General features: G+C 41.3%; 1 protein-coding gene across 2 annotated transcripts in view; it reads right to left on the minus strand.

Moving 5' to 3' along the window:
* Positions 1-27,638, minus strand: part of RASGEF1A (RasGEF domain family member 1A) — a 376,938-nt gene that overhangs the window by 145,051 nt on the left and 204,249 nt on the right. Inside the window, exon 2 of one of the 2 annotated variants that reach the window (XM_060769048.2) lies at positions 3,308-3,416. In XM_060769048.2, coding sequence (XP_060625031.1) covers positions 3,308-3,349 — 42 coding nt within the window. In that variant the 5' untranslated portion in view covers positions 3,350-3,416. Of the gene's footprint in view, positions 1-3,307; positions 3,420-27,638 lie in introns of both variants that reach the window. The other variant, XM_060769047.2, reaches the window with a different exon arrangement.

The following is a 27,638-nucleotide window of genomic DNA, read 5'->3' on the forward strand; positions in this document are numbered from 1 at the left end:
GATGTGGCCAAAGTACTTCATCTTGGCCTCTACTATTCTTCCCTCCAATAAGCAGTCGGGCTTTATTTCCTGAAGTATGGACTGGTTGGATCTTCTCGCTGTCCAAGGCACTCTCAGAACTTTCCTCCAGCTCCACAGTTCAAAAGCATATATCTCCCTTCGCTCAGCCTTCCCTATGGTCCAGCTCTCACATCCGTATGTGACTATGGGGAATACCATTGCTTTGACTATGCAGATATTTGTTGCCAGTGTGATGTCTCTACTCTTCACTATTTTATCGAGATTGGACATTGCTCTCCTCCCAAGAAGTAAGTGTCAATCTCACAATCTCATGTATGGGAAGAAAAATGTTGTTGTTTTTTTGCATATACAAACAAAGTAAAGGTTTACATCCCTAGTCACAGCTGAAGCCAATAACACTGGTTATGTTTTAGATCAAACTGCATGCCCTTTTTCTTTTTGCTACTGAAGAAAGCAACAGCAATGATGAAAGGTTCAGCACTCATGTGGGAAAAAAAGGCCTGGTGTGTCTGGGTGTGTTTAGTACACAGGAAGGACATTTAGTAGGAGTCGTAATAGTAGTTTTCAAACCTCTAAAAATGATGCCTTGAAAAAGAGGCTGAACAAACATTTCCAAGGTTCTGGCATTGTTAAAGCAAAGCAGATTCCTATCTCGAGAGTCTCAATAATGCAGAACTTGGAAATTTACTATTCAGAAGAATAAATGCAATGACATGGTAAAGCCATCCATACTTGGGAGCCAGAGTGTCATTGTACCACTGCTGAGTTATGACTAGATTATGGACACCCATTTATCTTAAAGGTAACTTTCCAAGATTTGCCGCTCTCAGCACATTTGATGAAGTAGTCTCTCTCTAGTTCATAAAGAGTTGGGCCATAATATATTTTTCTTAACTCTTCAAGGTGCTACAAGAATGTTGTCATAATTCAATGGTCTTTCAACTTCCCTTCAGCATAATGCTGTTATATTATTTTCTTTTTATAGATACCCCATCAGTATGTCTTGTTTTGACACTTTCAGTAAATATATAGAACTCCTGGAGTTTGGGCTACCTATTTGAAGTAGTCTGATTGCACAACCCAAATGTTAATTGATTAATTGATTAATTGAGAAAGATCAGATTTAATTGATGAAAGAAAATTCTAATATAAATATGTAATTATTCACTAATTTTGTTGTCAAAGAAAGTTAAATGGGAAAAAGAATATTCTGCACGGAAATATCATTTCAGAAATATTATTTCAAAAAATAGTACACAGGAATTTTAAACAGGGCAAGTTCTGATTGTGACCATTCTCATTAATGCAGGAAACTCCTAGTCAAGCTTTCCTGATACCGAACAAACATATTTTTGACACACACATACTCAAATATCTTCCCATCCATGTTCTAATCATTTGAGTTGACTTTGAGGCTCCTCATTTAAAATACTAAGAAAGAAATTCCTGAAGAAAATGCTAAGGAGCTGAGAAATTTAGATTCACTTCTTGAGTATGAACCCCTGGTTTTGGAGCTGCTCTGCTGCCTCCTTTGTGCATTTAATAGCATAGCCACCATTATATATGACCTCATCACACAGGCAAAACTGCTTATTCTATGATACTTTGACTTCACTTCAGACACAGAGCCCACCAGATCCCATCACACGATATAGATCTACTTCTGGCAAGACTTCGTGCCTGTAGTGAGGTGAAACCATCGCAAGAGGCCCCAACAGAAATATGGGAGACTTCCTGTATTCCATAGAGAAGAATGAAGCTAACCGGTAGTGCTTCCTCTGTTGGATGAGGTAAGGGGCAATGTGGGCAATATGGGGCACAGGGTGATAGCTTCCCCATATCCCAGGCTGGATTCGCCACAATGCATGAGGAATCCCCCATTATCACCCACAAGTTAGACCTCAATGTGATGAGGTTCCTAGACTGTTGAAATTTCTAAGCTAAACTTTGATTAATTCATATCTGTAGTACTCAATGTGGCTTACAAAAATTTAAAAAAGTTAAATATTAATTTATAAAAATAAGTAGTGAATTAAACCATAATGTTATTTTTTGTAAACATGGTTAAAACAGTTGTGAACATTTAAAACTAATTATCTGTAAAATAGATTAAATCATTAGTACACCATATCATTGTATTCTAAATGCCTCCTGAGATAAAATTGGCTTCCCCCACCATCAGAAAGAAAGCAAAGAAGGGATCAAGCGGACTCCTTGGCACTGAGGAGGCTGACTTCTCAGTCGTTGCCAAATGCACCTTTGAATGTCATGATCTTAAAACTTTAATATGTTTAAGGAGATATGATCTTTCAGAGAGTGAGAACCTACACCACCTAGACCAGAGCTTAAGAAACTGTGTGTTGTGACATGTTAGTGTGTCGGCTGCGGTGTATAGGTGTGTTGCGTCAATGTAACAAGAAACCACTGAGTCTATGTGAAAAAAGTAATATAACCATGCACTTATAGACATATTCTTGTACATATTTACATATTTACTCATAAATGACAAAAACCTTGGAAATATATATTATTTTATAAATCATATGTTTTTAAAAAATATAAATGAAATGTTTTCACAAGATATTTTTTTCTCTACACATTTTGTTATTGCAATTTATGTATGTGTCCCTATCTAGTTTAACCTCTTGTTGGCTAGTTAAATCAGAAATGAAATGATGTTATGTCTAAAAAGTGTGCTACCAACATGAAATGTTTAGAAGACTCCTCTAGGCCTTTAAAAGCTAAAACAAACTGTTTGAATTTTGCCTGTAAACAGTGAAGCTTTTTCAACAAGGAGTCATATGATCCTTATAAACAGCCCCAGCTTAGCCACATAATTTTGGACCTGCTGATGCTTCCCAACATGTTCCAAAGGCAGCCCCACATACATGTTACAGTAGTCCAAATGGGATACAATTAAGGCATGTGTCAAATGAAATTGACTGTTGGCATTAGCTTCAGCTTCAGCAGTACTGGCAAGCCATACATCTACTGGGATATTACATTAATGCCCCACTAATGCAGCTTGAAGCTATCTTCAAACTGTGTCAGCCAGGCAACAAACACCCACAGAAGCACATGAAAGAAAACCCATAACATAGTGCTCAGTGGTGTGTGTAATCACCATCCAGGTCTCAACCTAGTTCCATGATCTCCATCTGCACAGCAAAACCACTTTCTTCAATACCAGTTTGAAACTGCATTAAATGGTCAGTGTAGATAAGGCCTAAATGCATGGAAAACAAAATCCCCACATGTAGGATAGGTTCCAGAAAAGTAAACTTACTTTACATTTCTTCACAGCAGCATTGCACAGTGGTTCTGCCATCCAGATCTTCCCAGGAGGAGGCCTCGGGGCTATTTCACTCTGTTCTTGTCATTAGTCTTGCCACCTTCTCCTATAAAATAAGGGGAGTATCAAATGAATATTTGGGCTATCCTGTTGCATACCCTAAAACCTAGATATAATAACCTTCAGTTTTGATTTTCAAGGTAATTTTTGGGGAAAAATTGCTACTAACAGTGCAGACACATGCAATTAATTTCACTGCTAATGTAGGTTCTTGCTTGGCTTTGATATTACAATCATGATGATGGGTTTTGCAGGACTCCAGATGGGCATTAGTGGGATACCATAAAAGCAAGAACTCCCTAGGACATTGTTTTAGATCAGTTACACAACATATTTCTCAGTCAGAAAGAGGGTAAATGGCATAATTAGGTGTGGTGATTTTCATAATGTATAATAAAGAAATTAGCTCGAGGATTCTCATTATATTTTTAGTCCCAACATATTTGACTATTCAACTTTGTCTTGAGATTGTTGGCAGTATACTGTACTAACACCTGATTCCTCCTCTCAAAGTATCTGTATGTTTTTTATTGAACAATGTATTACTTTTTCCATTTCATCAAGAGACTAACATATTTGAACATTTATCATTTACTCACAGAGGGTATCTACACTGTAGAATTAATGCAATTTAACACCATGGTTTAATGCTAAGGCATCTTGGGAGCTGTCATTTGTTGAGGCACCAGTAGAGGTGTGCAATTCAGCCAAAAGGCATGCCATTTTGGGGTCCATTTTCACCTAACCCCTCATTCTGGGAAGTTACTCAAATCAGGAGGGGTGTTGCCATTTTCATTTGGCAAAGATTCGGCCCATTGGCTACAACGGGAAGCTTAAAAGCCTCAATTCCCAATCATGTTAAGGCCTATCTGCATGAAACCTACCTCGGTTTTAGACCCCATTTACATCTGCAGGCCTGCCAAGTTTCAAAACAATTCACCAATCTACTGATTTTTAGAACTATTTTAAGTTTTAAGCATAACAATTTTTAAAATAAGACACATTTCAAGAGAGGGTTCTGGGAATTTTAGGAACCAATTGTGTCCATTCTCAGCCAATCAGAGCATGTACATAATCAGGCTTTTTATTGGTTGAGAAACAGAGAGAGAGAGAGAGAGAGAGAGAAACTTCAACTCCCATCATGCTCTGAGAGGAACTCAGAGACTTTTCAATGCCCACCCAATCCAAGTGCTGCTGGGAAAGTGAGTTCCCAGCAGGGCTCTCTCTGGAGGAGGAGCCTAGGAAACTTTTTAAAAAATGGACAGACACTGCTGCTGTCGGGGAGGGAGAAGAAGATGCTGCAATAATCCCAGCTTCTCCAGGAGGTATATTGCAGACTTGACTCTATTCTCTCCAGCAGCCAATCAAATCTGGTTTTCTTAATTCATTTTGCTGAACTTTTCAGTTCCCTCCTACCTGTTCCGTTTTCAGAGATTATATGAAATGGACCACTGAATATTACAAATCATTTTCATTCAAACTTATTCGGGCCCAAGTCTATGCACTAGTAAGCATAGAAGGCTAAAGATCTTGTAAAACTACAACTCCTGCGATTCTATAGCATTGAGCCATGGCAATTAAAATAGTGTCAAACTGCATTAATTCTACAGTTCAAATGTACCCAAGGTTACAACTGATATTGCAAAAATATACATGAATCTATTTCTGATTGTTTTGCACAATATAATTTGTTTTCGTATTTGCAAAAGGTTTGCACTCTGACAAAAAGGCAGATATTATAAGCACATCTCTCATTGATATAAACATGATGAGACAGAGTGAAACTAACATGACAAAAAGACAAATTTTGGAAACTCAGAGGCAACCAGTTTCTCCTTTTAACTACGTTGTTTCCCTATAGCACACAAGAAATGACAAAAACAGGCTGCTGGGGTTTTCAGGGTGGGGAAACCCTCGGGTTTTATGAAGTGGAACAAATGGCAACTAATAAAGTAAAATGGTGCCTATTTTGAATACTTGGAAAGTTACAGTAGGAGTAGAATTTTTTAGTGGCTTTAGTTCCCTTTTCCTGCTTGTTTATCTAAGAAATTAGAGTTTTCACATGTTTTGATCCTCTAATATGACCTCTCCAGGTCTGCATTAGCCACCTCTTTAGTACGAGCATGTTAAGTATCTCAAGTTTCTTGTATATATTGGAAAATAGGGTGGTACTACCTTTGGCAATCTGTAGATCCCAGAAAAATGCAAACAGAGATTTTTTAATATAGGAAAATTTGATATAAGAAAATTCAATATAGGAAAATGTCCTTCCTTGCAGTTTAAGATCATCCAAGAAGACGCTGCTCTCGCTCCCACCAGTGTCGCAAATACATCTGGAGGGAACGAGAGACGGGGCCTTCTCTGCTGTAGCCCCCCGCCTTATATATTTATATATACAGCCAGTGGTCCATTAGCAGCAGGCCCCGGTTTTTAACCCAATGTAGACGACCCCAATAGCCAGGTTCTCCACTGCACTACACTTAAAGAAATCTCTCATTTCATATAGTACAGGTTCTTCAGATTTGCCAGAAAAAATGCTGCTTGGAATAGTTTCCTCTGGCAAGTGATCACCATCTGCTCTGTGAGGTTAAAGAATACTTATCAGCAACCAGAAATGTGACACGAGGCTATGGAGCTGTGAACACTGATGTCTACATAATACGTTATTCTAAATAAAATCTAAAGACAAGAATACACTGCTTTGGAGAAGCCAGTTTGATTATGACTGCAACCAGCATTTTGACAATTGAGCGTTGATTTGCCAGTCCTCTTTAAATAGGATTTCTTTTCTCTTGTAGTGGGCCCTAGGTAGCTTTCGAAGATGCAGTGTTTGAAAGATGCTTGAGATGATGTATTAGACGCAAGAGAGGTTCTATGGAGCATGTGCCCATGGCAATTTGTTTCCATCAAGCTTTCAACATGTCTCAAAGGGCAGTTCGACATAAATACTAAAACTAATCTACTTGTGCCAGTTCGGAAATGACACTCTGATTTGCTAGTTTTCAAAGAAAAATCTCTTTGTCATTTCATTGTTTGGGTTTAGGAATGCTCAAGAATTTTGTACACTCTGCATTTTTAACAAAACTGATCCAATTCCCTCTAAGTGAACTAATAGATGGATAGAAACAATCATACTTCATTCTTTCCACTTCTCTGAATGTTGTGATACAAATTTTACACCAAAAATGAATACCAAAGAAAGTTTGTTAGGGTAAAATGCATACAAAATTTCATTTTATGTAGTGTTCAAAATGTGTATACATATTTTTTCCATTTTTAGGTAAATACAAAATAAAAAGAAAATGAATATTGTGCAGTTTGCTTAAAATCACAGACAAGTACATAAATGCAACTGATTAATTTAAGAATTAAGATTTGAAAATGAGCTAGAGGACACTTCTAATAGATGTCGAAATAATGAGTTTTTTATATTAAAATGTATCTTTGCTGGTTTTTAAAAAATATTTTGTCTTGTGGTTTATAGCCTTGCTTTTTTTTTTGGTCTGCATGTAGGTTTGGTGTTTAGTGAAAATAAAAATTATCACTAAAGAAATAAACTGAGGTAGAACAATGTATTCACCCTTTCATAAATTTAAACTCCTCAACTCTCCATCAGAATCAAAATTGAGTTTTAAGAGGAGTCTTTCAAAAAAGTTGGTTCACTATAAATCTGAAACAACTTGAAGGCACACAACAACAGCAATAACAACAACTGCAGCAGCAGCAGCAGCAACAACAACATATCAGTTATTCCACCAGCCACAGACATCTTGATCTCTTTGAATGCTATGAATCGTACCAAGTTGATGATGATGAGATTAGTATGCTAGTTATTGACACAGATTTCTCACATTGCGCCAGTGTGTTCATTCCCATGGATTATCTCACAGTTGATGTAGGAGCCCTCCCCATAAAGTGGAATGTTAGCTTTATTGCATTTTAAAGTTTTAAATTCAGCAACCACGCAAGCAAGCCTGAGCCCCCGGTGGCGCAATAGGTTAAACCCTTGATCAGCGGTTCAGATCTGGGGAGCGGGGTGAGCTCTTGACTGTCATGTCCAGCTTCTCATGCAAGGACATGAGAGAAGGCTCCCACAGGATGGTAAAACATCCTGTCATTCCCTGGGCAACATTCTTGCAGACAATTCTCTCACATCAGAAACTACTTGCAGTTTCTCAAGTCACTCCTGACATGGAAAAAAAATCATCAGGGCCATAGCCGGTGTGTGTGTCTGTGTGTGCATGCGTGTGCGTGCACATGTGTGTGTTAAGGGTTCAACCCCCCCCCCCCCCCCCCGGAAATGTATGAAGCATTTTAATGATTTATAGGATTTTATTGTGTATTTTATATTGTATTTAATAATCTGGTGTTCATGTATTTATTTATTTGCCTTGCCTTGTATGTGAAAGACCTATAGTCTAAGCATCGAATAAACTACACCCTATTAGGTTGAAAAAAAAAACCCCTGGTTTACTCATGAATTGGTTAACTAGGTAAAATTCATGAATAAACCAGGTTTTTTAACCTGGCATATTTGGGTGGGTGGGTGGGTGGGTGGGGAGGTTGAATCCTTAACACACACACACACACCGGCTATGGCCCTGGACACCAGTAAACACAGTTCCTTTAACTGTTCAACAACAGTGACTCCAATTCTTGCTCTTAGACCAACCAAGACATGATCATCTGTATTATAATCCTCTAATCTGTTCTTTGCGTTATTTGTGGGGTTTCAAATTACTGCATTTTTGTGAGTCTGTTCAATATTTCTGTAGGCCCAGTACACTGACTTGGCTCATAAGACTCGTAGGATTCACTCACATTATTGCATGGATGCTCTACTTTAACTGGAATTGCTCCATGCTATGGAATCCTGGAGTTTGCAGATTGACATGACATTCAAGTTCTGTGACTGAGGATTCCAAATGCCTCCCCTTCAACTGCTAATCCCAGCATTCCATGGGATGTTGCCATGGTAGTTAAAGGAAACAGTAGTGCTGTAACTGTGCCATATGAGCGGGTTCCTGATCTTCTGAAAACGGTACAGTGAATTTTTACAATCTGTTTTGTAGATCAAAATTTTGTTGACTTGACTATTTGAATGATTTACTTACTTATTTTATAACTAGCCGTCCCCTGCCATACGTTGCCGTGGCCCAGTCTGTGTATATGTGTTTTGTGTGTGTATATATGTGTATATGTGTGTATATATATGTGTGTGTTTGTGTATATATGTGGTTTTGTGCATGTGTTGTAATGCATTTTTGTTTTTTGGCCTTCTAAGTATCCTCCACTGTGTTTTTCAGTGTTTTTATGAGTGATGGTCACTTGTTGGCTTGATAGGTGTATTGTGTCCAAATTTGGTGTCAATATACCCAGTGGTTTTTGAGCTATGTTAATCTCACAAACAAACATTACATTTTTATTTATATAGATGTTATTGAATGCCAATGTTAGGTGGACTGGGAACTGGTTCACTGGCCGAACCCAAAAGATGCTTACCAATGGTTCCTCTTCATCCTGGAGAGAAATGACCAGTGGGGTGCCCCAGGGTTCTGCCCTGGGCTTCGTGCTATTCAACATCTTTATCAATGGCTTAGACAACAGAATAGGAGGTATTTTTATCAAAATCATGACACCCAATTCAGAGCACTAGCTAATATCCAAGAGGACAGGATCTGTACCCAAAATGATCTTAATGGATTAGGGAGCTGGGCCAAAACTAACAAAATGAAATTCAACGGGGAAAAATGTACAATACTACACTTATAAAATACAAATTAAATGCACATATATAGGGTGGATGACACCTGGATTGAAAAGAGTCCCGTGAAAGGGATCTAGGAGTCCTGGTAGATCACAATCTGAAATGACTCAAATGTATGATGTGGTGACTAAAAAAGCCAGTTCTGTTCTAGACTGTATCAATAGGAGTATGGTGTTGAGATTGAGGGAAGCCATAGCTCCACTCTATTCTGCTTCACCTCACCTGGTGAAGCAGAATAGACATTACCTGGAATACTGTGTCCAGTTCTGGGCACCACAATTCAAGAAGGATGTGTTGCAGTAATCTATTTGGGATGTAACAAGAGCGTGGACCACTGTGGCCAGATCAGACTTCCCAAGGTACGGGCGCAACTGGCGCACAAGTTTTAATTATGCAAAAGCTCTCCCAGCCACCGCCGAGACCTGGGTGTACCTGAGTTTGAACTGGGTGTACCTGAGTTCACATTCAGATAATGTGGGATTTTCTGCCTTGATATCCCAGGATACAGGGATGTGTGGAAGGGCTCTGAGAGGGGATATGATAGCGATGTTTAAATATCTGAAAGGATGTCGCATTGAGGAGGGGCAAGCTTGTTTCCTGCTGCTCTGGAGACGAAGACGTGGAGCAATGGATTAGAATTGCAGGGGAAAAGATTCTACCTAAATATTAGGAAGAACTTCTTGAGGGTAAGATCTGCTCAACAGTGGAACTCTCTGCCTCGGAGAGTTGTGAATTGTCCTTCTCTGGAGGTTTTTAAGCAGAGGCTGGATGGCTATCTATTGGGGGTGCTATGAAATGGCTCTCTGCTCAATGAGCACTTCAGTTAAATACTTCATTCCTATGTGCCAAAATATGTATACTGTAGGGCTGGGCGGTTTCGTTTCGTTAATTCGTAATTCGTTAAAAATTCGTTATTTTTTTGATAACGAAGCGATAACGAACCATTCTGGAGCAACTTAAAAACGAAACGAATTTTTAAATTCGTTTCGTAAATGCTTCGGATTTATTATGTATTTGTTTCGTTATCGGTTTGAGGTCGTTTCGTTATTATTTCCGCATGTCTGGGGCAAGTTTTATAGTTGTTTTTTGTTTAATTAGTGAAAAAAATTATAATATCACACCAACAGTCAACAACAGAAGGAGAGGGAAGCTTCAGAAGTTCCCCCTGTCCCATTTGGAGGTTTTTTAGCGTATTGCGCGGTCGCGTCCGCCATTAACGAATCGATTCGTTATTGTTTCGTATTTGTTTGGTTAATGTTTCGTAATTTTTTTTAACATTTACGAAATTTCGTAAATATCGAACTTTTTAAAAGAAAAATTTCGGAATTCTTTTAAATATCGAAATGCAAAAAACCCCAAAAAAACGAATCGATTTTAGAAACAAATTTTTCCGTGGTTGCCCAGGCCTAGTATACTGACATTATTTTAAGTGCAATATTCTTGTTGCAATTAAGCATGGTTGGAATAGAGGTGATTGTGTTATTCTGCTGAGAATTGAAAACACTTTCTGGACATTAGTAATCATAACAACACTTTTAAAAATTTTCTTGAAATGGCATTTGGTGGTGCTGAGACTGAAAGGGAAAATGTTTTGCCTGAAACTACTGTGGGAACTCCTATTTGTCATGACATTAAAGTGGGGGATTTCCTAAGTTAAACTTTCTTCTCTTAACCACTGTAGTACTGGATTCTGAAAAGTGATAGTTTAGCTCTTATGTGTTATTCGATTGTATGTACATGTAAGTTTCGGTTTCTGTCCATATTAATTACTGCAAACGTACCATTGGAGGCTTTCTTAGTTAAAAATAGGAAGTTGCTAAATAAAGTCACACTTTACTTTTGTGACATTTATTATTGGATTTTCCAAAGTCAGGGGCATTGTGGGCAATGCGTTTTGTGCCAAATGTATAATTTCATAATGGAAAGACCTCTCTCTCTCTCTCTCTCTCTCGCTCTCTCTCTCTCTCTATATATATATATACGAATATGGAATGTTTGTTTGTGGGATTAACAGAACTCAAAAACTGTTGGACAAACACCAAATTTGGTCACAAGACACCTACTAACCCAAGGAGTGACCATCACTCAAAAAATTTGATTTTGTCATTTGGGAGTTGTAGTTGCTGGGATTTATAGTTCACCTACGATCAAAGAGCATTCTGAACTCCATTAATGATGGAATTGGACCAAATGTGGCACACAGGACTCCTATGACCAACAGAAAACACTAGAAGGGTTTGGTGGACATTGACCTTGAGTTTGGGAGTTGTAGTTCACCTATATCCAGTTTGGGAGTTGTAGATCATCTACTTCCTTTTGGATTTCAGGAAAAAAAAGAGAAAAGAAAAAAGTCCAGAGTAGGGTGACTAAAATGATCAAGGGTCTGGAGAACAAGCCCTATGAGGAGCAGCTTAAGGAGCTGGGCATGTTTAGCCTGATGAAGAGAAGGCTGAGAGGAGATATGATAGCCATGTATAAATATGTGAGAGGGAGGAGGGAGCAAGCTTGTTTTCTGCTTCCCTGGAGATTAGGATGCCGAACAATGGCTTCAAACTACAAGAGAGGAGATTCCATCTGAACATGAGGAAGAACTTCCTGACTGTGATAGCCGTTCAGCAGTGGAACTCTCTGTCCCGGAGTGTGGTGGAGGCTCCTTCTTTGGAAGCATTTAAACAGAGGCTGGATGGCCATCTGTGAAGGGTGATTTGAATGCAATATTCCTTCTTCTTGGCAGGGGGTTGGACTGGATGGCCCATGAGGTCTCTTCCAACTCTTTGATTCTATGATTCTATGATTCTATGACTCAAACAATGATGGATCTGGACCAAACTTGGCACGAATATTACATATGCCCAAATATGTACACAGGTGGAGTTTGGGGGAAATAGACTTTGACATTTGGTAGTTGTAGTTACTGGGATTTATAGTTCACCTACAATCAAAGAGCATTCTAAACCCCACCAATGACGGAATTGGGGCAAACTTTCCACACATAACCTCCATGACCAACAGAAAATACTTAAGGCCATCCAGTCCAACTCCCTGCACCAGGGCAAGAAAACGTAATCAAAGCCCTCCTGACAAAGAGCCATCCAACTATAGATATAGATAGATAGATATGATTCACACACACACACACACAAACATAGTATGATAGATGTATAAGGGACCCCTAAACAAGGACAATTATATGTTGCATGTTCCAGAGTAGGCCAACCAGACAATCTCTACATCAACACAAAGAAACCAAGACTTTCACTTTCTCTTTATTTTCCAGATCTCCAAACTGGGCCACAGCAATGTGTGGCAGGGGACGGCATATATATATATATATATATATTCCTGCTTTCAAAACTACTGTAAATAATATATAATGCTGCTGTCTTGTTAGATAGATCTAGCAGTGTAATAACACAGAAAACAATTCTCATCAGGAATAAAACTCCCACACCATTAATACTAATTGCAGCCTGTTAATATGTCATAGAACTGCAACTAGTATATGTGATAAACATTACTGTCTACAAACCGAAATGCATACTCTAGAAACCAATGCTAGGCTCCAATTAAAGGTGTATTATAGGTGTATAGTAGGTTGAAGCAGGGCAGAGTAGTTGCAACATTTTGGAAGTAGCATGTTACAACAACAACGTTACTTTTAACGTTTAGGGCCATGAGACCATGACAAGTTCTCTCTGTCTGCTTTTATGTCATAGACAACGTTCTAATCCCTCATTCAAATTTCCAAATATTGAAGTATTTCTACAAAAAGGATAAAAACCAATCCTTTCCTTGGGCTATATACAGAGCCTACTGTGATTCTTTCATCCCCAGGCACCTCTGTGATAAACATTACTTTTAGATCATCTAACATTTCTAAAGCTAACAAATTCTTTGGCTTTTAGTCCCTGCCATTGGCTTCTTTCTTGACTTTGAAGAGCCTGAAGTCATGTAATGCTTCCTAAAAGGATGGCTGTGCAGACTGAGTGCCTTTCCTAATAATTGTGTGTATGTGTGTGTGTGTGTGTGAAAGAGAGAGAGAGAAAATCAGATCTACCCTTTCTTCCCATGTTCTGCATTCTCTTGTGTTTGATAGGGGGTTCCAAACATTTTGGATATAGTACTATCACTTTGGTTTTACAGATATTTATAAATTTTGTTGTTTGTCATATTCTTATTAACACTTGTTTCTTGTAATGCGGACACTCCTTTAAGACCACACACCCTGTTAATATCAAAGCCCCAAATAGACCTCACAGAAGTGACACACTCACATGCCAGCACACATATGTACACACACACAGAGTATTTGGATAAGATTAAAATAGACTATTTTCTCCCCTAACTGGGAATGCTTGCAAAGAAAACAGGGTTCCAGCAGCCATTTAAGCCTGTGGGAACACTGGGAATAATTTAAATAACTATGCATATTCCTGTTGTTCTGATAATCTCTTTATAAACCTTGCAATTTCAGTATGTCAGAACTCAGATCAGAACAGAATCATCATTGGCTTGTCTGTGTACTGCAGCAGTTGTAATTTATGTGGCCCAACCACTAAAATACCTCCAAACAGAGAGGTACAACATTCTGTTCAAAGGTTTTCTCATGGGAGAAATGTAGAACTTTGTGCACTTGTCATATGTTCCTAAAATAAAATCTGGCAGCAACTCAGTAATCCATTCCACTAGGAAGAGTATCACATTCTCTTCTTCTGGGACACTACAGGGCCATAGGTTCGAATAGTAATGGTGTTCCTCTGTATATAGCACTTTAAGAAAGAGCTCCTCATTTCCTGAAGAAAGGCAGCTACTTTGGTCCATGTCTGTAGCCCATGATTCATGATGCATGATTCATGATTATTCACAATACCATGTATTTTAGATGCTACATCCATAACCCTTCGCTCCAACAAGGTCTATTCTATTCTAAGATCATAGAATTTTAGAAATATAGAATTTGAAGGCACCCTCAAGGGTCATTTTGCCCAATACCTTGCCATTCAGCAATAGACAGGTAATATTCCTTAGTAACAGGCACCCCTAGGCAAGGCTGCATACTCTCACCCAACCTTTTTAACTTGTATGCAGAACACATCATGCGATGTGCGGGGCTTGATGAATGCAAAGCTGGGGTAAAAATTGTTGGAAGAAACATTAACAACCTCAGATATGCAGATGATATGACTCTGATGGCCGAAAGCGAGGAGGAGCTGAGGAGCCTTCTAATCAAGGTGAAAGAAGAAAGTGCAAAAACTGGGTTGCAGCTAAACATAAAAAAACCAAGATTATGGCAACAAGAATGATTGACAACTGGGAAATAGAGGGAGAAAACGTGGAGGCCGTGACAGACTTTGTATTTCTAGGTGCAAAGATTACTGCAGATGCAGACTGTGGCCAGGAAATCAGAAGACGCTTACTTCTTGGGAGGAGAGCAATGTCCAGTCTCGATAAAATAGTAAAGAGTAGAGACATCAGACTGGCAACAAAGATCCGCCTAGTCAAAGCCATGGTATTCCCTGTAGTAACCTACGGATGTGAGAGCTGGACCTTAGGGAAGGCTGAGCGAAGGAAGATCGATGCTTTTGAGCTGTGATGTTGGAGGAAAGTTCTGAGAGTACCTTGGACTGCGAGAAGATCCAACCAGTCCATCCTCCAGGAAATAAAGCCCGGCTGCTAATTGGAGGGAAGGATACTAGAGACAAAGTTGAAGTACTTTGGCCACATCATGAGGAGACAGCAAAGCCTAGAGAAGACAATTATGCTGGGGAAAGTGGAAGGCAAAAGGAAGAGGAGCCGACCAAGGGCAAGATGGATGGATGGCATCCTTGAAGTGACTGGACTGACCTTGAAGGAGCTGGGGGTGGTGACGGCCGACAGGGAGCTCTGGTGTGGGCTGGTCCATGAGGTCACGAAGAGTCGGAGACGACTGAATGAATGAACAACAACAATAGGCACCCCTGTTGAAATTCATTTTCTTAGCTTTGCCCCAACTCTCCAAACTGTTTAGGTGATTTCTGATTCTCTTCTCTGGAGTATTTGCTATCCCTCCTAATTTGGTATAATCTGCAGATTTGATAAGTATGGCTTTTCTTCTATTATTCAACTTCTTATTGAATGTATTTTCAAAAAATACCCCTGCCCCTCCAAAAATAATAATGGCGATGTCATCAGGGTCTGAATAGATGACCCGCAGAGATGAAAAATAAACATTGATGACTTCACTCCATCAACTAGTTACAAATCCCACAATAGCATTGTCCAGTATAAATTGCCTACAAGAATATCACAAGGAAGCTTACTGAAATCAAGATTTACTACCACCATAACATTACCCAGACATACTAAGCTTCTCTCTGTCTCTCTGTCTCTCTCTCTCTTTTAGTTTTGCTAGGCTCTGATAATCCTACCTTCCAAACTTTATATTTGGCAGTACACCTGAAGTCATACGGTTCTACTTCAAATGCTGGAATTGCCTACTTATTCCCAAACTAGGTCTTTATGCTCCACAAAACTGTTTTCTGGGATATACCTTCTGTGGGCACTTCTACAATTGCTTAAAGCTTAATGGTGCTCCAGTTGAAATTAAGGAAGTGAGAAACACAACCTCATCACGAAGCTCCATCTTTCTTGGATGATATTTTCCACTGCATACTTTCTTTTTCCTGGTGACTTTTGCCTTGTTCTTTAGTTTGTAGAGAAAATAAGTAGAAATAGTTCTGCTTGATTATTGTGATTTATTTCTGTTTATTTAGAGAGGTTAAGATAAAAGTGATAATGAATACAGTTCAGACAAAAGGCCTCATCTGATGGGGCAAGTTTAGCATCCTAGGAAGCTTCCACCCTGTCTTTTGGATGGAGCCCCATGCCAGCCGTCACATGATGTCATGTGACTGAGACCTCGTTCCCAAATGGGGTGGAAGCATTGCTGGATGCTCCCCCCACAACATGGGAGCCTGTCCGTGTTGTGCTGGCTTCAATTGAGCCAACTTGGGTCTGCCGGGGGATGATGCTTCCCATGTGTGATGTGAGATATGTCACTGTGAGAAAGCAGTGCATGGGGTGACAGATTTGCTCCACTGCCCCCTCTGTCTGCTGGCCAAGCCAGACAAATTGGGGTGCTTTGCTTGTTCTTTCTGATGAGATCCTTACTCAAAATCAGAAACTTTCATAGGATGAAAAGATAAACCAGAAGTGTATTCAATTAACCCAAACCACTAACTATACAAGAAAAAGCCAGAGAATATCCATGTTTACATATACAGGCTGAATATCTCTTCTCCAAAATGCTTGGAAGCAGAAATGTTTGCATTTCAGATTCCCCCCTCCCTTCTAGATTTTGGGCTACCTGTCGATATCTATAGCTGTATATAATGTGGTATCTTGGAGATGGCACCCAGGTCCAAACCGGAAATGCTGGGGGAAATCATCCAGAGTTTCGGGGTGCGATATTACCTGCACGCATATGATGTCCAACTCTATCACACTTTCCCACCTGCTACTAAGGAGGCTTTGAGGCCCTGAACCAGTGCTTGGCTGCTGTGATGATCTGGATGAGGGTGAACAAATTGAAATTGAATCCAGAAAAGACAGAGGTCCTCCTGGTCAGTTGAAAAGCTGAACAGGGCATAGGGCAGTGGGTCCCCAACTGGGGTCCCCAGATGTTTTTGGCCTTCAACTCCCAGAAGTCCTAACAGCTGGTAAACTGGCTGGGATTTCTGGAAGTTGTAGGCCAAAAACATATGTGGACCCCAGGCTGGGAACCACTGGCATTGGGTTACAGCCTGTGTTGGACAGGGTTACACTCCCCCTGAAGATGCAGGTTTGCAGCTTGGGTGTGATCCTGGGCTCATAACTGAGCTTGGAACCCCAAGTTTCGGCGGTGACCAGGGGAGCATTTGCACAGTTGAAACTTGTGTGCCAGCTGCGGCCATACCTTGGGAAGTCTGACTTGGCCATGGTGGTCCACACTTTTGTTACATCCCAAATAGATTACTCCAACATGCTCTGTGTGGGGTTGACTTTGAAGACTGTTTGGAAGCTCCAAATGGTCCATTGAGTGGCAGCCAGATTACTAACAGGAGTGGCACTCAGGGAGCACGCTACTCCTCTTTTGCGTCAGCTACACTGGCTATCAATCAGCTACTGAGCACAATTCAAAGTGCTGGCTTTAGCCTATAAAGCCCTAAACGATTCTGGCCCAGCTTACCTATCGGAACGTATCACCTCTTATGAACCATCTAGGAGTTTAAGATCATTTGGCGAGGCCCTGCTCTCAATCCTGCCTGCCTCGCAAACGCGATTGTCGGAGATGAAGGACAGAATCTTCTCAGTGGTGGCCGCCGGGCTATGGAACTCCCTCCCCAGGGGTATTAGGTTGGCTCACTTCCTCCTGACTTTCCAGAAAAAAGTAAAGACCTGGCTTTTGAGAATGCAGCGGAATAGATAACACGGAACTATGAATGATGAACATGGAATGGCCAGATGATGTTACTGGATAACGTTTTTAATAGCATGACACCAATGATTATATGTTTTAATGTTTTTTATATAAGTTTTATATTGTCATGCTGATTGTTTTTAATGGCAGTTTTATGAATGCCTGGCATTGAATTATGCTGATCTGTAACCCTCCTTGAGTTGTCGTATGGCTGAGAAAGGAGGGCTATAAACATAATAAACAAAATAAATAAATACATATATGTTTCACATATACCTTATATACATAGCCCAAAGGTGGTTTTACGTAATATTTTTGATATTTTGCGGTGACCAGGGGAGCATTCGCACAGTTAAAACTTGTGCGCCAGCTGCGCCCGTACCTTGGGAAGTGTGACTTGGCCACAGTAGTCCACACTCTGGTTACATCCCGTATAGACTACTGCAATGCCCTCTACATGGGGTTGCCTTTGAAGACTGCTCAGAAACTTCAAATGGTCCAGCGTTCGGAAGCCAGGTTGCTAACAGGAGTGGCACTCAGGGAGCATACTACTCCTCTGTTGCGCCAGTTCCACTGGCTGCCAGTTTGCTACCGGGCACAATTCAAAGTGCTGGCTTTAGCCTATAAAGCCCTAAACAGTCCTGGCCCTACTTACCTCTCTGAACGCATCTCCTCCTATGAACCAGTTAGGACACTAAGATCATCTGGGGAGGCTCTGCTCTCTGTCCCACCTGCATCACAGGCGTGTTTGGCAGGGACAACAGACAGGGCCTTCTCAGTGGTGGCCCCTTGGCTGTGGAACGCCCTGCCTGCAGATATCAGATCGGCCCCCTCCCTGCTGGTGTTTCGGAGGAAAGTGAAGACCTGGCTGTTCAAACAAGCATTTGATTAAACAGTGTAATTGAACATAGAAATACGGAATAATGGATGATGAGACTGGATTCTGATTTTACTGTTGAGGCGCTAATGATTGTGATACGGATGTTTAATGATTTATGTTACAATTGTTTTTAATTGCCCTATACTTGTCTCGTGATGTTTTGTATTGATGTTGTTCACCGCTTTGAGTCGCCTGGGGGCTGAGAAAAGCGGTATATAAATAAAGTAAATCAATAAATATTTTGTTCATGAAATGAAGTCTGTGTACATTGACTCATTAGAAACCAAATGTGTCACCCTCCCAACCACCTGTGCAGATGATTTTGAGGTATTTAAGATGAGGGATGCTTGGCTTGCAACGTGCATATCTGTATCTCTTATTGTTTTGCTCCTCAAACAGGCTTGGAATAGGCCGTTTGTCTCTGCCGCCCACTTTTCCAGGAAGACCTGCGCTGAGAGCCGAGAGAGTCGGAAAGACCAAACACTCAGATTCCAAGGGAGTGGTTTCCGTAGCAACAGTAACAATGCAAAGTGCTCTTAGAACTTCCCCTCTGCCTGCATTCCCGCTTTCTCATGTGACACTTGCTGCAATGCTGCGGAGAGCTTATTTCTCAGGGTTACCAATGCTTTCTTTCTTTCTTTTTTTAAAAGATAGCATGTTTTGCTTCTCTCTCTCCCCTTCCCCCCATTTGGTTTTCAGTCATGGACTTCTTCGCCATTAAAAAAATAAAATAAAAACAAAGAGGAAAAATATCCACCATAAGAACCATATACAAAATGTCCAGTTAAATAACAATGTACTAGCTGTCCCCTGCCACGCATTGCTGTGGCCCAGTCTGTTGATCTGGAAAATAAAGTAATGAGAAAGTGTTGTTTTCTAATATATGTAATGCCTTTATGCTTGTGGGTAAACAGTATTTCTTGCTGTTTCTTTGTCAGTGTTGATGTGAGAGTGCCTGCTTTGCCCACTCTGGAACATGCAACATATCATTGTCCTTCTTGAGGGGTCCCATTCAAATCTATGATACTATATCTCTCTGTGTGAGAATAATATACCTGTATATTATTATCTATATCTATGGCTGGATGGTTCTTTGTCAGGAGGGCTTTGATTATGTTTTCTTGCCCTGATGAAGGGAGTTGGATTGGATGGCCTTAAGTATTTTCAGTTGGTCATGGGGTTTCTGTGTGGGAAGTTTTCCCCAATTCTGTCGTTTGTGGGGTTCAGAATGCTCTTTGATTGTAGGTGAACTGTGAATCCCAGTGACTACAACTCCCAAATGCCAAGGTCTATTTTCCCCAGACTCCGTCTGTGTCCATATTTGGGCGTATTGAGTGCTTGTGCCAGGTTTGGTCCAGATCCATCATTGTTTGAGTGTACAGTGCTCTTTAGATGTAGGTAACTACAACTCCCAAACTCAAGGTCAATGCCCACCAAACCCTTCTAGTGTTGTCTGTTGCTCAAGAGAGTCCTGTGTGCCAAGTTTGGTTCAATTCCATCGTTGATGGAGTTCAGAATGCTCTTTGATTGTAGGTGAACTATAAATCCCAGCAACTACAACTCCCAAATGACAAAATCATAATTTTTTGAGTGATGGTCACTCCTTGTGTTGTGAGACGTTTTGGTGGAAATTGGGGGAAACTGACTTTGGGAGCTGCTTGGATGTCCAGCTCACCTGGAATCAATGAGGAGCCTGAACTGGGCCCACCCCTTCCTTCCTTCTTTCCTTCCTTCCTCCCTCCTTCCCTCCCTCTCCAGCACACTCGGCTTCATTAGGGGCGGGGCTTACTGGAACCCCTTGATGGCGGCACCCAAGATGGAGGAAGAAGGGAAGGAGGAATGATAGGAGGGAAGGAGAGAAGGGAGGGAGGAAAGGAAAGAGAAAAGAGAGAAGGAAAGAGGGGAAGGATGATAGAAAGAGGGAGGAGAGGAGGAAGGGAAGGCATGAAGGGAGGAAATGGGGGAAGAGAGAAGGGAGGGAGAGAAGGATGAGGGAGAGAGCAAGAAGGAATAGAAGGCAGGAAGGGGATGAAAGAGGAAAGGGGAAGAGTTGGACCTACAATTTGAATGGCAGAGCATTCCAATGGAAGTTCTTTCCTTTAACTTCCCTTCCCTTCCTTGCTGCTGCTAAATCTGACCTCCTCCTCCTCCTCTTTCTCCTCCGGCATACTGATCTCCAATCTCTACTCTGGAGGGAGAAGGAGGAAGAAGAGGCCCCTCTGCCTCCAGCTCCCTTGGTCAGGTGCATGCCTTCCTTGTGCAGGGGAACCACGAGGAGTCGAGGCTGATTCCAGGGCGTTACCAGCACAGGCTCCACCACGTGGAGCTCTCGTGTGTGAGCGCCCCCCCCCCCGTCCTTGTACGCATGCCCAGTGGTATCTTCTCCTTTTTTAGGAGTTGTAAGTTCTTTTTTTGTTTTTTATTATTGTTGGTCATACCTTGCATTGTGAGACGTGTTGTAGCCAAATTTGGGGTCATTTGGCCCTGTAGTTTTTTTTTGTTTTTAGGGTCCTAACGACGACATGAGGATTTTTATATATAGAGATGGATATAAATACTCATAACTGCATTTCAAACTGAAGAGATGTTTAGCAGAATCCTGGTTAATCCATTTGTGAGTTCTTTTTCTAGCCCAGAATTTGGTTTGCCAAAGCAGCATGATACAAATCTAAACAGCATGGTGTTTTTTGACAGAGGAACATAGGTCGGTGCCTTATTACGATTCAGAGAAATGCGAGGGTTGAATGAAAAGTAATGTCTCCCCCTTCGTAACTCCTCAACAGATGGCAGTACTGGTATGCGGCAGGTCCTGGCTTGTTCAGTAGACTCTCCTCTACAGTTTCATTTTGGTGGGAAACCTTAGCATTGAATGGTTGTGTTGTTAAAATCTGAAGTATGGAACCCTGTGCAGACAGTTGGTCAATGCGACTTAAGCAACATAGTCATAGTTGAACCTCTGTGCCGACAGGACTGAAGGTCACAGGTCACAGGTTTGAATCCGGAGAGAGGATGAGCTCCCTCTACCAGCTCCAGCTCCTCATACAGGGACATGAGAGAAGCCTCCCAAAAGGATGATAAAAACATCAAATCATCCGGCTGTCCTCTGGGCAATGTCCTTGCAGATGGCCAATTCTCTCACACCAGAAGCGACTTGCAGTTTCTCAAGTCACTCCTGACATGGCAAAAACAAACAAACAAACAGTCATTGAATTCTTGATATGCGGCAGGTACTGGTTTGTTCAGTAGACTCTCCTCTACAGTTCCATTTTGGCAGGAAGCCTTAGCATTGAATGGTTGTGTTGTTAAAATGCAAAATATGGAACCCTGTCCAGACAGTCGGTCAATGCGACTTAAGCAACATAGTCATAGCAGCCCCCGGTGGCGCAGTGGGTTGAACCTCTGTGCCGGCAGGACTGAAGACCGACAGGTCACAGCTTCGAATCTGGAGAGACGAGGATGAACTCCCTCTATCAGCTCCAGCTCCTCATGCAGGGACATGAGAGAAGCCTCCCAAAAGGATGATACAAACATCAAATCATCCGGGCGTCCCCTGGGCAACGTCTTTGCAGACGGCCAATTCTCTCATACCAGAAGCGACTTGCAGTTTCTCAAGTCGCTCCTGACATGACAAAAAAACCCAAACAAACATACAGTCATTGAATTCTTGATAGCAGAAAGTGTCACTCCAAAGAAGATTAATCAGAGAATGCAAGCAGTTTATGGTGATTGTGTTGATGTGAGTACTGTGCGTCATTGGGCAAGTAAGTTTAAAGATGTTGAGGTGGGAACATCTCACTTGCATGACACACCAAGAGTGGGACATCCTGTGACAGCAAGCACCGAGTTTCACAAGCAAAAGGTTGACAGGTTGATTCAGGACGATCGTTGTATTCACTCAGAGAGAAATTTCAAGCATAATCGGCATTTCACAAGAACACGTGGGTCACATTATTGCTTTGCTTGGCTATTGGAAGATCTGTGCATGATGGGTACCCAGTGTGAGAGAACTGTGAGGTACTGGTTGCAGAAACAGAGTCGACTTCTTCCGTGACAGCTTCAGAAAACTTGTTCATTCTTGGCAGAAATGTATCCAATTGTCTGGTGATTATGTGGAAAAGTGAATAGTGGTAGTTAAAGAGCATATTCTAAGGATTATTTCTGTGTTTGATTTATTAAAATATTCTCATCCAAACTCAAGTAACAAAGGTGGAGGCATTACTTTTCATTCAACCCTCGTAGTTCATTTGGACCAGCATTTTCAACTTGCAGTACCACTTCAGGTTTTAGAAAATAAATTCTCAGCAATTCTGAAAAAAGGACAATTAAAGATATTGCATGCATATAGCTTTATGAAAAGGGATTTAGGATTCATCTGGACAGTAGACTAATGATTTTTAGCTAAACTTTGATCTATTTCTGCTGGCTGGATACTGGTAGACCCTAATATCAATTTTTGGATTGCCATTTTCAGTCCATAGCCCAGAAATTTGCCTAGATTTGACCCGATGGTGGCAATGGGGAACTTACGGGACTCCCCTTTCAGTTCCTGGGAGCCTTTCCTTTTTTTCCTTCAAGGGAGCCTGGGTGTCAGCAACTGGGTTAAGAAAACACCCTATCTGTCCCATTACAGGGATGGGGACTTCCCACAGGCTCCCCTTCCATATCCTTCATAAGACCTGGATTAAAAGAATCAGTTATACTACCTTCTATCTGTACAGGAGACTGGATTTAATGCTTCATTAAAGCTGTTTCTTTCTACTCTAGAGGAGACAGGCTGGAGACGCGCACTCCCCCCCCCCCCCCCCCCCAACCGCAGCCTTCCAAGGCATTTAAGAAGGCTTCCCACTTCTCAGGGAAGAAAGAGCCATTGACCTGGACCTATCTCGCTGGGCTTCCTTAAAAAAATCCTCTCTTTTTGCTCTACTGCAGGGGTCCTCAAACTTTTTAAACAGAGGGCCAGGTCACAGTCCCTCAAACTGTTGGAGGGCCGGATTATTATTTGAAAAAAAGTTGAATGAATTCCTATGCACACTGCACATATCTTATTTGTAGTGCAAAAAACACTTAAAATAATACAATAATTAACATTAAGAACAATTTTAGCAAATATAAACTCAATAGTATTTCAATGAGAAGTGTGGGCCTACTTTTGGCAGATTAGATTGCTGTCGTTGTTGGCTTTCAAGTCATTTCAGACTTAGGTTGACCCTCAGCGAGGGCCGGATAAATGACCTTTGAGGGTCGTATTTGGCCCCCGGGCCCTAGTTTGAGGACCCCTGCTCTACTGCATGCCTTGTCTGGAGTGGGCACACTTCAATCTCCAGATTTAATGCTTTCTTAAAGTTGTTTCTACTTTCGGCTCTAGAGGAAAGGTAACTAAGTGGTAGTAGTTTTCAGAGATTGGTGTTTTCTTTTTGCATTCTGGGATTAATAATTATTATTATATTTTGGAAGTATTTGAAGGAGAGGAAGGGAAGGAGAAAGAAAAGCTAAAGGTTGATTCTCCCAACTCCCTCACCCACCCATCCTCAAGTCCCAGTCAGTCCCACTAAATAAAAAGAATAAGGAAAATAAAGGAAAATAAGGGAAAATCAAAAAGATTAAACTGTGGTGCTGAGTAGGAAAGGAAGAGCGAAGATCCGCTGCGATGTGACCCTGTTATGGACGAGAATCTGCTGTTATAGCCGCCTTAAAAAATCAAAGAAGCCGGATTGGCCGAAGGAAATGGCTAAAAACAGATCCAGGCTCAAGCCTACTAGACATATACATGATGCAGTTTGACAAAGTTTTTAGTCTTCTCTGCCAAAGAGTGCTGGCGCATCACCAAAATACAACTCTCATGATTCCATTGCACTGAACCATATTAGTTGAAGTGGTGTCACCCTTCAACTAATATGACTTCAACATTCATTCTACTGTGTATACACCCATAGAAAATGTGTATCTCTTGGGAAAACTTACTTCACATTATGTCATTGGATCAGGAATGTGTATCAGTGTGGCCTCACATATGGAAGCTGGTAATTTCTCTCTCCTCTTCATGGGCAGCTTATGGACTGAGTTTTGGAGGGGAAAACATGTCTTCCCACCATATGGAGTAGAAGCTCTTCTTTCCTAGGGTGGTTCCACACAGGACTTTAACCCGAGTGCAATCAGATTTCTGAAACCCAATTAGGCCTGGGTTAAAGTCTGCACACCTCCCACAACATCCACAATTTCCTGGGGGGACGGGACACAAAACCCCCAGAAAAGCCTTAAAAAAAAAGAAAATAACCTACTCAGCCACCATTTTCCCTTCTCTGGAGCAATCCTGGCTCGTAGAAATAATGCGCCAGGAGAAAGGGGGGGGGGATAGGAGAAATTTTCCTCCTCCCCCTTCTCCTGGTGTGTCATTTCTACACACCTGGAGAGCTCCGGTGAAGGGGGAATGGAGGCTGGGTAAGTTATTTTCTTTTAAAAGGTTTTTAAAAGGGAGTTTGAGAGGGGATGGGGGCTGTCGGGTTTGTTGGGCTCCAGGAGACCAAGAACATAAGACAGCTATGTGAATGGGCACTGGAAGTTGTACAACACTATCCCTGGGCCCAATCCACACAGCGCCCACATCTTTCAGACGACCCAGGTCTTTCCAGCTGTCAAATTACTTCGGGACAAAGGAGGGTTTTCCTGCTTTGTCTCAAAGGAATTAATTTTTACCTGAGGTGTTGTATGGATGCCCCAGGGGAAAATGCAGAAGGGTGTGCATTTTAGGAGCTGTCTGGATGTGCCCTAGTCCATCGTCTCCATGCAATCCTTGAGATTTTAGAGCAGTGTTTCTCAACCTGGGGGTCGGGACCCCTGGGGGGGGGGGTCGCGAAGGTGTGTCAGAGGGGTCGCCAAAGGCCATCAGAAAACACAGTATTTTCTGTTGGTCATGGGGGTTCTGTGTGGGAACTTTGACCCAATTCTATCATTGGTGGGGTTCAGAATGCTACTTGATTGTATTTATTTATTTGGTGCATTTGTTAACCGCCATTCTCAGCCCTTTAGGGCGATTGTAGGTGAACTATAAATCCCAAATATCAGTCTATTTTCCCCAAACCCCATCAGTTTTCACATTTGGGTATATTGAGTATCCGTGCCAAGTTTGGTCTAGATTCATCATTGTTTGAGCCCACGGTGCTCTCTGCATGTAGGTGAACTACAACTCCCAAACTCAAGGTCAATGGCCACCGAACCCTTTCAGTATTTTCTGTTTGTCATGGGAGTTCTGTGTCCCAAGTTTGGTTCATTTCCATTGTTGGTGAGGTTCAGAATGCTCTTTGTTTGCAGGTTAATTGTAAATCCCAGCAACTACAACTCCCAAATGACAAAATCAATCGCCCCGCCAACCCCACCAGTATTCAAATTTGGGCATACCGGGTATTTGTGCCAAATTTGCTCCAGTGAATGAAAGTACATCCTGCAGATCATTATTTACATGGCAATTCATAATATTAGGGTTATGGTTGGGGGTCACCACAATATGAGGAACTGTATTAAGGGGTCACGGCATTAGAAAGGTTGAGAAACACTGTTTTAGAGAAAAGGTCATTAGAGAGTAAAGAGAAATTTTGGTAACATAGAATTATAGACCTACTCCACAGGACCAAAAGTAATGGTTAATATGCAGCCTCATTTTCTCTGAGTTTTCTTCATTCTTAGTAGTGGAAAGACCACATGAAGAACACAAGAGGCTACTTTGCGTCTGTCAACACTGACTTTAGAACTTTAGTGGTGTGAATGGATAATTTACTAGGACAAATTAAAAGGGGCTGTTTTTGCCCTCTTCTGCTCTGCAGTATCAGCTCGACCTTTCACCAATGCTTCACAAGTTCAGAACATTGTCACATTGTCATGCAGATTCTTCTGTCCAGCTCAGTGTTTACTTTATCAAGTTACTTTAAGTGCCTCTTAGTTTTTCACAGCACTGAAAAGAGCCTTTCTAATAAAAAACCTTTGCAAAGCCTTCTTCTAATCAATCAGAAGTGTTTGGAAGGGAAGCTTATTTGCCAGCAGTTAACACAGAGACATGAGCTATTGTGGGAATCTTGCTGATTCTCTGTTTTCACAAGGCAGCTATGGTTTAACATTACTGTTGAACTGATGACCTGTGGCTATAATGCAAAAAATCAATGGTGGAGAAAGAAAACAGACAAGCAGCCTGAAACCTTCTGTTCCTTGAAAATTTTGCTGTTTTTATTTGTGACTGTGTAAGATGAGTGACACCTATGGGTTTTGTTAGAGAGCTGTAGGACTTAACAATTAAATCTTGATTCAAGTATGCCTTTAGATTCCAGCCCATGTTTCATTGTTCGGATCTGGCAGAGTTCCTTTTGAACAGCTACTCAACAAATCATGATTGATGGGGTGTGTGTGGGTGTGTGGATTATGGGAGTTGTAGTCCCCAAAGTAATATTTCCAATGTCAGCATGTAGCATGCTTAAGCTGAACTGATGGCAAAATACCAAAACATAACCACAGAACTGTAATTCCAAGGAGGTGGCATCATTGACTGGTTTACAAATGATTAGTTCAACATAGAAGAAAGACTGGTAGAAGTGTAGTTTTATAATCCAAAGTCCTTGCAGATGCAAGATTAAACCCTTATCTTCTCAGGGAATCAAAAACTTAAAACACAGACATTCTGTTTCCTGCTTCCAGTCCACCTTGACTAGGAACTTTTTTTTTGTCGTGTCAGGAGCGACTTGAGAAACTGCAAGTCACTTCTGGTGTGAGAGAATTGGCAGTCTGCAAGGACATTGCCCAGGGGATGCCTGGATGATTTGATGTTTTTATCATCCTCGTGGGAGGCTTCTTTCATGTCCTCGCATGAGGAGCTAGAGCTGATAGAGGGAGCTCACCCACCTCTCCCCGGATTCGAACCTGCGACTTGTCAGTCTTCAGTCCTGCCGGCACAGGGGTTTAATGTGGGTTAGGTTCACTTCATCTGACATTATGATTTGTAATATTATACAGTATAGATACTTCAAAATCCAAAAGTTTTTGCTGCTATGGGCTCATTACTGCTTTTGAGGCAAGGGGGCTCGTCACACATCTAGCACACACTGATTTTATCCTCAAGGAGGAATGAGAAAAGAGAAGTTCCTGTAAAAAGCAACCCCCCCCCCCCCCAAAAAAAAAGAAAAAAAGAAAATCAGGGCTC

The sequence above is a fragment of the Anolis sagrei genome, chromosome 3, assembly GCF_037176765.1.
Source record: "Anolis sagrei isolate rAnoSag1 chromosome 3, rAnoSag1.mat, whole genome shotgun sequence".
NCBI lineage: Eukaryota > Metazoa > Chordata > Lepidosauria > Squamata > Dactyloidae > Anolis > Anolis sagrei.